Genomic DNA, 10,698 nt, shown 5'->3' on the forward strand with positions numbered 1-10,698 from the left:
ATGATCTTTTGATCATTAATGCTTTTGGTCTACAAGGGTATGTAGACACACTCCCCCTCTGGTTGGTATGCATCTCCATTGATAGATCTGGGTGTTTCGTAGGAATTTTTTTGATTTCCATGCTTAATTTTCCCGACAGATAAAACTAGAAGTACTTTTGTGGGTATAAAAGGATTGCAAGATAAAAAAGAACTTGGAAATAAAGGTTATGTTATGTAAGGTAAAGGTACAATGAAGTAAAGGATAGTGAGTGTGGAGTAGTGGGGGTATGTTGTGTGGAATTGTCCCTAGGCAATCGCATATGAAACTAAATTGATAATCAACTATTGCAGTTCTATATGCGGGAAAGGCCTATGCTAACATGCAGCAAAATCCATTGACTACAAGTACTTATGATTGGAACTCTAGAAAGCATCCACAAATACCAAAGATTGAATAAAGTAAAATCCTAACCATGGAATTAAGATCTAAGGTCACCTTTATCCCATATGCAACAACTCACAAACAAAGGTTTAGGTTTCTTTCGCACCGACAACCCATCATAAGCAAATCAATCACGTATTGCAAAAACCAAAAGCATTAATCCCACACATATGTGCAAACGGTGGGCACCATAGGATAGCACCATATCAACATACAACTCAAATCAACCATAGCATAACATAATAGACTTATAGGACAAAATGGATCTACGCAGACATATAGAAGATGCAAGAAATCATTGTATAATAATTAATAGCATCAAACACCATGTTTAACAGTGGGATTACAACGGGTTGCAGAGAGTGGAAAACTAAATAAAGAGGGAGGGAGGTGATGGAGATGTTGATGAAGACGATGGAGTCGATGGAGATGATGGCGGTGATGACGGATGTGAAGCTCCTAGTGATGTTATACTCAATGTCCTATTATCCTGAACGTGAAGTTCCTGGAACTTAAGTTGATTTACTCTCGGTAGACTCTTCAACGCAATCTCCAAACCTTCACATACTCATCCTTGGCAAACCATGATCACTCTTGGTTGCTCGGACCGACACCTAACCGTCTAGCGAGCGTGCAGCTCACAAGAGCAATATATACAAGCTTCGTATCAATCAAGTTATTCATGATGCTCAAACACTTAAATAGATTTAGGTTTGGGGTATTGTCTATGAAATCTCTCAATACTCCGGGTTGCTCAGACAGAGACTCTTAGTTCAAATGGAGCAACCAACCGTTGCGGGTTGGGGTGTGATGGCTATTTATAGCTCGAGCAATCCTAAGGTGTGAAATGACCAATAGGGGCCTGTTCCACACAAGAATAAACTGACACATGTCACAACGGTGTGATTTCAAACTCACGCAATAACTTACTTGCAGCGCAAGTCAAGGTGACTCTACTACTTGTGATTTTATCTCAAGATTCAGAAGAACCACGTCTCTAACTTAAAGGAAGAGACACAATGCATAAAAAGATTTCTCTCGACTTCGCTCAGGGATATAGGTTTATGATTGAGTACACAATGAAGACCTAAATCTCAACTAACTTGGACCCCCTTATAGTCTGGCTTGCCTTATGACTCAAATGAAAGAAATGAAACTAGAGAAAGACATACATCTTCTTGCCGAACAACATACCAGTATGATTCCGCTCAACAACAATTTTTAGGGGTCTTCTCCCACACGCAATCTTATCAATAGCATACTCCTCAACGGCTCAGACAATCTTGCTTAAAGATATAACTATATTCTCAATGCTACGCGGAGACTTTTTACTCCGTGTGCACACAAACATATTAGTCCCTTAACAATTTGGTCTAACAATTTTTAACACACTAAGGGGGGCACTAGATGGACCTAGAAAGTGTATGGACCATGTGTTATTACTGGAAATATTAGAGAACTAGCTTATTGTTTGGATCTTCCCTCCTCCAGCCGAATTCATCCAATATTTCATGTCTCCCGGCTTAAGAAATGTGTGGCTCCTCACAACCAGGTACAATTAGTTCTGCCCCCTCCCAATGCTCTTCTTCAGGACGAATGCATCTGCTTGTACTTGGGAAGATCTAGATTCGTTGCGCCAGTAGTTTCCTCAAACAGCAGCTTGGGGTCAAGTCGTTACTCAAGAATGGGGGATTGCCAAAGACACCATCTCCAATTTAAATGATGCGCCGACGGCCTGTCTAGACGCAAGACGAGACTACCAACCTAGCTTGTAGGTCGAGGATGAGTCCAATGAACCCTATAACGTTTACCATATCCTATAACCTAAATAGTTGATCCCCACTATCTTCAATTCTCTCACCATGCAAGTATGTCACCTCACCATGCCACCATGCATGAAAAAAGACCCATGTTAACATGCACCATGCATACTACTCATATTTAATAATATTCAAAAACTATAGAATAATCAAAGAAAATAAATGTATTCTAATTTCAGTTCACATATTGTTAGTTTAAATATCATTTTTTTCATATACAACCAAATCTCACTGAAATAACTGCAACTAATTCCTGCAGCACCGCATGGGCTATTATCTCTAGTGTACTCGAGGAACTTGGCGAAGAACGCATTGGCCTCTCATTCTGTTTGTAATTGTACTGGAACAGAAGTAAGGGGTGGGGATGGGGGATTCCTCTAATAAAATCAATTAGTTCTCCATAGCCAGGGGCGGATCCACCACAGGTCATGGGTGTGCAAATGTACACCCAATTTTTCTTGAGAAAAAAATCATATAGATAGGATATGACAAAAGAAAGGAGTACTAGCGTACATGCTTGAGAGCCTAAGCAGCAGAGCCGTGGCCAACAGGCCAATGGCCCACTAGGCAGGAGCCCAGTAGCAGCAGCCAGCTACTTTTGTCCAGAGCTGAATGCCCTCACGCACGGGAGACAATTACTAATCTGAATTTGCACTCGTTGACATGTAGTAGGAATACATGTGTAGCTTCCGTTTGAATTTAGAGAGATATAGCTATGTACATTCCGCTATCCTCATCTGATTGGTTTCATTAGTAAAAAAAATAATAACAATTGAATTTTTGAAGACTAGCACTAGGCCGGAACAGAAAAAAGTAACAATGCTACTGTGATTTGTTATTTTTGAACACGCAAAGTTAAATTCCTGGATCCACCCCTGTCCATAGCTATGAAATCCGAGTTTCTAGCCTAGAGGATTCACAAGTTCTTTGTGTTCGATCCCCTCCGAACACGAACCCCTCCTCCCTGCAATGCACGCAGGAGAGAGCTCACCATGAGAGCCGATGAAGTAGACGCCCTCAATGTTATGGGCTCCCCGTACGCCCTTTTGATGGTCGTCGATAAGGCTCCACGGGCTCCCGCAGCCACAACAGAGCAGCACCACCCGCTAGTTGGTCGGCCCGAGCATGAGCTTATCCATGGCCATATGATGACCAACAGATGATTTTTTATTTTTTACAACAAGGGTCTTAGATAAGCTTTTGCAACAACACCTTTATTGCAAAAAAAAAATATACAGTAACTCTGATTCAACAAAAAAAACTACTCCCTCCGTCTCATAATGTAAGATGTTTTAAAAGGTCTTACATTATGGGACGGAGAGAGTACAACGAGGCCCTATTGCAAAAAAAAATAGCCAGCGGAGTAGCACGCCCCAAACAATAGACGATTGGCCCCACAAGCGGCCCTCTTATTTTATCATCAAACATGCATCCCGGGTAGCAAAATAACCATGTGTTATACCGCCATCTCATAACTTAACTTGGAAGGCTAATGCAATTCATACAACATGAAGCTACCTTCACATGAAACTATGAGTACATGATATATCGTGTACCTCCCTTTTTGGGGAATTATGCATATTTCAAGAATAATTTGGATGACAGTGCTAACTTCATACAAATATCATGTCTCATGAGCTATGATAAGGCGTGGGTTTGTAATCATATGCTTAGAAACTGGCATCCTCTGTTGTCGGCCTCCTCAAGAAATAACGCAAGCTATTCGCGAGAACCTGCAGGAACGAACTAAATGAGAAAATACACTTTGGTGACCAGTGAAAATAATAGAGATACATTTGGCTCTAATCAGGATGGTCTGCTACTTATATTTTCCCCTTTTCACTAGATCAAAGATAGGACTTCTGTACATGTCCCGGTTCCATGGTAATCTGATGCAACCTAGATAATTGCATGCATGATGAGTTTACCTGTTGCAAAGCCTTGATTAATGGCTTGCCCCGGTAACTGACATGGAATTTTGCCTTGGCCAGTAGCCCCTACAAGACACAAAATCTCAGCAGAAGAACAACTTTTGAATACAAAATCCCCAAATGACTGTTGTCACCTCAGTGTCAAATTCTCCAGATTGGACAGTGATATTGATGTCAGCAATGATCTTAACTAGATCAACCAACAACCCTGGACGGTCAGCTGATTCCACAACAAGTAAACTGAAATGGAACATTGGGGGAGATCAAATCAATGCGATCTTATACTTATGGGGAACAACAACAATATAGCAAACTGATGATCTTACTGCGGTAAAGAAAGCAAAGTTCAGATAATGCCAAGGGATATCTTATAGCCTATAAGCAATGCATTTTGTTATTCAATGCCGTCCAAAAACAAATCAGGTTCTCACAAAAAAAAAAACTGGTCATAGTCATTCGAGATGACAGCTAATCTCCAGTCAGATATCTTCTTTAGGACACAAGCTTGATCCACAAAAGAACCAAGAACGAATCATTATATTGCTTCTAGCCCCATAACAAGTACTCCCTCCGATCCATAATAAGTGTCGCAGTTTTGAACTAAGGTTAGTTCAACCTCAGTTCAAAACTGTGACACTCATTATGGATCGGAGGGAGTACTTTATTAGGATGAAAGCCAAAGTACATAAATTTTTCTTGTATTATGAAGAATAAAGCAACAGGGAAGACTACCTTCTTTCAGGACCATCGTCATAGATCTCTATGTGAGTTGCTATGTCCACATCAACCTGCCGATTTACATGCAAAAATTATTTACAGATAGAAAAAATTACGAATCTCAAGCACATTAATAAGAGAAAGCATAATTATGATGTGACATCAGACTGCAATTTCATGGGCATAGTATGAGCAGTTCATCCAAATTCATTTACTCAAAACATATGAATGTATTCTGCAACAAGGCGCTATCGAAATCATGTGTACCATAATTACTTTTTATATTGTCAGGTTTAGCAATCAATCGGGTATGTATAAATTTACAGACAAGGCATTCCTATCATGAAGTTTACTATTAGAACATAGTGTCTTGTAAACCTTCATGTGTTGTTCCTTCTCGTAAAACAAAGATAAGTAATATGGTTTTAAGGTCGTCCATATAATTGAGATGTTTTCAGGTATTCAAGGTCGATAAGATAGAAGGTACAGACTCTTTGATTTATGGATGGATTTAAACAAGTACCACTTCTGTAGGGGGCTCTAGCCCAAAAGTTGCACCCATGGCCAATTGACTGCTAGCTTCCTAGTGTCAAATAAATAAAGACGCAGACGTTAGTTTACTAGATTTAAGTTAAGACATCTTAGCAAAGAAAAAAAAGGGTCGAGGGAAATTACAGGATGATACTCAAGCATGTTGTTTATAATTGTCAGTCTTACTGCTTCTAACAACTCTGGGTCATCAATTTTGCGACCAGTTGACCTGTAGAGTATTGCTCTCACTCATTCTAGACAAGAAGTGATATGTGCAGAAAAGTACATTGAAGAAAGATGTCACATTCTGCTGCTATAACTGGAAGATCAAACTTATATGAGAGATTCCTCATGCCAAGCTTTGCATATCTGAAATAATAATAAAATGATCCACTTACGACTTTGTTATAGCGAACTTATTGTGTTTGCCAGAAGAATCGAGGCAAACACTAGCTTTCACAACATTTAGCCCTAAATTCCTCAAGGCACTCATCTGCACATAGAACAGAACACAGAATTAATCAGCATTTCAAGAATCCAAGATGGTGAAAATAAGAACCTAAGAGTGATGAATGGTAAAGGTAAATTGAAAAGGCAATGTAAACAACACACAGTATCAAGGAGATCCCCAAGACGGTCACCCAAGGTTACTTCCACAATAGTTGCATCTGGATCTGAGTCTTGATCTATTATAACTTTCGGTGTAGGGACTGTATTACTGTTGCTAGAGCTCCCATTCTGCAAAACAAAGTATCTGCAGTTGAACATGGAGGTTCATCCAATGTTTTGTCGTAAGCAATGCTATCTACCTCAACAGCTGCAGGCGAAGCAGCTCTAGGAACCCTCAAAGCTGGAGACAATAATCTAAACAAAAGAAAAAAATAGTTGTAATAATACACATGTGCAATATATATTGAGAATTGTAAGAAGTTGTGATGTAATAAGACAAAATGTTAAAAGGCTTAATGAGAAAAAAATGAATAAAAATGTTTCATCAAAATAACATCAATGCACTGTGTAGAAACTAGACCACTCACTTGAACCATGGGTGGAAATCATAACAGTTTTAACACCAGAAAGTGTATTAACAGCAGTTTAAATATATTTAATCAGTCGATGGAAACAAATTGATTCAAAGAAAGCAAGTATTCACACGGTGCAGCCAGTGTTTATAACACAATAAAATAAAATGAAGGAAACGCTTATAACCTATAGTTAGTTGCAACAGACAAGGGTAAATTTTTCCAACACGAAAAACCAAAGAATATAGTATCAAGCTTGATCATATCAGTCTACACAAGAAACTATAACACGTAAGTTCACAAATCCAGCAAGAAAGAAAGAAAGAAATATATCGCTGGCGTGACTACCTGCAAATGTAATCAACCCCTCAGCACCATAAAATTTCGGTCAGCTAAACTTATTACCACTGCTTTAGCTAAACTAGCTGTAACGAAACAGTGAACTGACTTATCGTAATCATCACTGCGCCCCTAAAGTAATTAGCGCTACCATCAGTTCAACAATAAAATGACCCAGTGGAACCAGAATTTCACAAAAGCCTCACAGTTTTAACCAGAATTAAACCAACTGTGAGGTATATTCTGCAGCTGAAACAAAACAAAAGAGTCTAAGCATCGAGTTATATCATGACGAAATCATTATGTAAGTTAGCACCAAGGATAGCGGATGAATCAAACAAAAAATTCTGCATCCCACTGAACAACACTATTATGCAGAATTCATTTTGAAGGGGCATCCGTTCTAAATTAAAAGCTCGAATCTTTGGAGCTAAGGCTAAGAATCTTCGAATCCTAGCACAGCATCTTACCATCCAAACGGGAAAGAAAGACTCAGAATCTAATGTGCCAAAAGCGCAAGGAAATCTGGGCCAGTCTGCTCACCTCAGCTTAGCGGGCGCTGCCGGTGCAAGTGGCCGCCACCCGGCAAGCGGATGGTTCCCGGACGCCGCCGGAAATACGCCGGAACAGGTACGGAGGGTCCCGGCGGCTACGGCGACGGCCATTTCTGGAATCTTCTCCCCCACTCGGCCAAGAAACGTGCGAGGATTGGGATCAAATCTTGTCAAATAAACCCGGGGGTGGGGTGGGGGAGGGGAGATGGTGCTACAAAGGAGAGGGCGCTGATGGGATCATAGCGAGGATATCTATGGCTGTCGCGGCGGCTCTATCCATAGGATAGAGAGGTGGAAACGGGAGGTTGGCTCGTGCTCTCCCTCTCGACCTCGCGGCTTCACCTCACCCTCCGCTCCAGATATACAGAGACACTCTTCTCTCTCAGCGATGTCCCTTTCTGATGGGTTGGAGAAGTAAGTGGGAAATGGAGGATGAGGAAAGAGGACAAGGCAGATAAGTTCGTTGGGGCTGCTTGCCCTCGTAAAAGCATCTCAACTACAAACTCATATAGTAAAGGCAATGCACGGAATAAATATATAAATATTATACTCCCTCCGTCCGGAAATACTTGTCGGAGGAATGAATGTATCTAGATGTATTTTAGTTCTTGATACATCCATTTTTATGCATTTCTCCGACAAGTATTTCCGGACGAAGGGAGTATAAATATAAGTACAACAATAATATAAATATAAAGATATACGCAAAGCATCTCAACTATAAACTCATATAGTAAAGGCAATACACCAAATAAATATATAAATATTATATAGTACAAGTACGACAATAGTTCAAATCCAAAGACAAACGCAATATAAGAGGTAGCAATTAAATTTGTTCAAAAAATGTGCAATCAAACACAATTAGACGTGATCAAATCAAGCAACATCATTGTTGACAAAATCATCGCCATCACCACGAACCATAGCATCACCATCATCAACATTGGCCAAAGAACCATCACCACCATTCCGGAAGCACCACCACTACCACCATCATTGGCTGAAGCACCACACCTCCATGGGCCGAAGTACCATCATCAGTCGTAAGATCATTAAGCTCCTGCCTCCTCCGAAACATGATCTCCATTCTTTTCAACTCGCAAAACTCTTGTCATCGGTTCCATGCCATTTGGATCAATCATCAAGAACCGGTCCTCCTCGACAATCTTGTTGTCCTTCCTCTTTTGCTCCTCAAAAGCGATCTTGCGCTCCTTGAAGGCACATCTTTTCTCCCACTTTGCCTTCTTTTGTTGGTTCTTCTTCTCGGCCAATACCCCCTTGGTTTCCAAATGCTTCTCCGTCATGGTTTTCTTTAACATCACCATTGAACTAATTTGCTCCCTCGGGCTAGAGGCCTCGATCGACCTCTTCACCCTATCTATGTCCATCTTTCTTCCATCGGATTTCCCTTGTTTCTTCCCCCCTTGGTTCATCATCACTATCATCATCGTCTTCCAAGTTAATGAGTGCACCTTTCTTTGGTGGAGCTTATTCATCCCTCAACCTCTATTTCTCATTATGTTCAAACAAGCTCCAACAATGTTGGGGCAAGAATGGTTTACCTTTGGAATCTGGCATTTGCTTGAACCTTTCATGCGCAATGTGATCCTACATTTGGAAAAGAGGCAAGTGTGATATCAAATTGGCATGAAAGCAAACAAGATCACAAATGTGTACAACAAAATGAAACCAAACTCACATGGTTGTCAATTGTGCACCACTTCGGGGTGCATTCCTCACTTGTTCCAAGTAACCACTCCAACGGCTACAATGCTTTGGAGTGATTTCAATGAACGGGCGAATGGGGTAGGCATGAGCTTATGATACTTGTCCTCAATGCGTTGTCATTTTTTCCCTTTTGATCATTGTCGGCAACCACATCAAGTGACACACATTCCCATGCTCTCACCAAACATACATCCTCCATCTTCGTGTAATTGCCGCTTCATTTTCCAAATCTTGGTCGGCTAGCATCGAACACCTCCTCCTCAACCTCTTCTACATCATCATTGTCGCCAACCCCTTCTTCCACCTCGGCTTCCATGCCGAGATCGAATGCGTCAAGTGGAGCACTCATGATGTTCACCTCGTTCTCCTCCAACATATCTGCATATGTTGTATGAACAATAGCAAGCCATAGTTGCACAATCCAAAGGGTGAAACGCTAAGCAAATGAACCCAATTCGGCACACACCTGTATAAAGGGAAGAAATTTTACCTCTCCTGCATTTGATCGAACATGTTGCGAACGCCAATGGAGTTAAAGGGAGCGCAGGGTACATGGGCCGCCGTAGTGGATGTGGGATTGAAAGGATAGGTCTAGGGGTGAATATACACTAACAAGGAAAAAGGTGCAATTTTTTATTCTCTTGAAACTTAGACAAATTTTAGCAAAAGTTGGATAGCAAACAATACAACCTACACATGCATATATATAGTATGGGCAGCAAAAAGTGCAAGGAAGTAAAGAGTAGAGTTTAGGAGATTTTGCGAACGAAGGGCGACATGAATATTTTTCCCATGGTTCTGATAGGTGGTGCTATCATACATCCACATTGATGGAGCCTTCAATCCCTAAGGGGATAATGGTTGCGAGAGTCCACGGTGGGCTCCAATCACAAAGTGTCCACGAAGAAGCAACCTTGTATATGTCATCATGGCTTACGCCCACGGAGGATTAGCCTCATTCGGGGTAGATCTTCACAAAGGAGGCGATTTCCTTGCCCTTACAAACGCCTTGGTTCAGTCCACAAGCATTGGAAGTTCCCAAGTGACACTTGAACCATTTAGGAGAGACTACTCTCCAAAAGGTAATAGATGTTGTTGTCAATGATGAATCCTTGCTCTTGTGCTTCAAAAGATAGTCTCCTCAACACTCAAACACTCTCTCACAAATTTGGCTATGTGGTAGGAGAGGGAATTGGAGCGGTAAGCAACTTGAGGAGGCTAGAGATCAAAGTCATATGCTTGGAGTTGAAAGCCTTTGATCTCAACACAAGAATAGGTGGTTCTATCTCAAAAAATGGATATGGCAGTGTAAGCTTTGAACTGGTTGCTCTCTCAGAGTCGATGGATGGGTGGTGGTATTTATAGCCATCACCAAAAAACCAAATGTTACACACCTTTATGAACACTTCAGTGGGACCGAGTGAAACCACTCGGTGAGACAAACCTGCATAAAAGGTTTGAACTTTAGGATTTTCTATGAGACCGGATGAAACCCGTTGCTGGGACCGAGTCAAGCTAACCTAAGCACTTTCCCCGCTTTGGTGTCACTAATTGAAACCATTCGGAAATTATGAAACGAATGCAACTGGTAACAGAAGGTTGGTAAGTGCTCTTTAGTGGGACCGAGATG

At 41.0% G+C, this 10,698-nt stretch overlaps 1 protein-coding gene across 1 annotated transcript; it reads right to left on the reverse strand.

Annotated features, from left to right (window-relative positions):
* Window positions 1–3,679: 3,679 nt before the first annotated feature.
* On the reverse strand, window positions 3,680–7,776 carry LOC123155639 (ACT domain-containing protein DS12, chloroplastic). Its single transcript, XM_044573781.1, has 10 exons — window positions 7,327–7,776; window positions 6,232–6,286; window positions 6,035–6,160; window positions 5,821–5,915; window positions 5,567–5,651; window positions 5,415–5,474; window positions 4,907–4,962; window positions 4,309–4,414; window positions 4,172–4,240; window positions 3,680–3,976 (listed from the first exon to the last, which is right to left on the reverse strand). The coding sequence occupies exons 1-10, from the start codon at window positions 7,446–7,448 to the stop codon at window positions 3,914–3,916; spliced, it is 837 nt and encodes a 278-aa protein (XP_044429716.1). The 5' UTR covers window positions 7,449–7,776; the 3' UTR covers window positions 3,680–3,913.
* Window positions 7,777–10,698: the final 2,922 nt, after the last annotated feature.

Source organism: Triticum aestivum, chromosome 7B, assembly GCF_018294505.1.
Source record: "Triticum aestivum cultivar Chinese Spring chromosome 7B, IWGSC CS RefSeq v2.1, whole genome shotgun sequence".
NCBI lineage: Eukaryota > Viridiplantae > Streptophyta > Magnoliopsida > Poales > Poaceae > Triticum > Triticum aestivum.

Coding starts and splice junctions, on each gene's coding strand:
- LOC123155639 (XM_044573781.1), bottom strand. CDS start 7,448: ATGGCCGTCGCCGTAGCCGCCGGGACCCTCCGTACCTGTTCCGGCGTA. Junction 5,916..6,034: donor TTGGGGATCTCCTTGATACT/GTGTGTTGTTTA, acceptor TTCTATGTGCAG/ATGAGTGCCTTGAGGAATTT. Junction 4,241..4,308: donor CTGGAGAATTTGACACTGAG/GTGACAACAGTC, acceptor TGTGTCTTGTAG/GGGCTACTGGCCAAGGCAAA.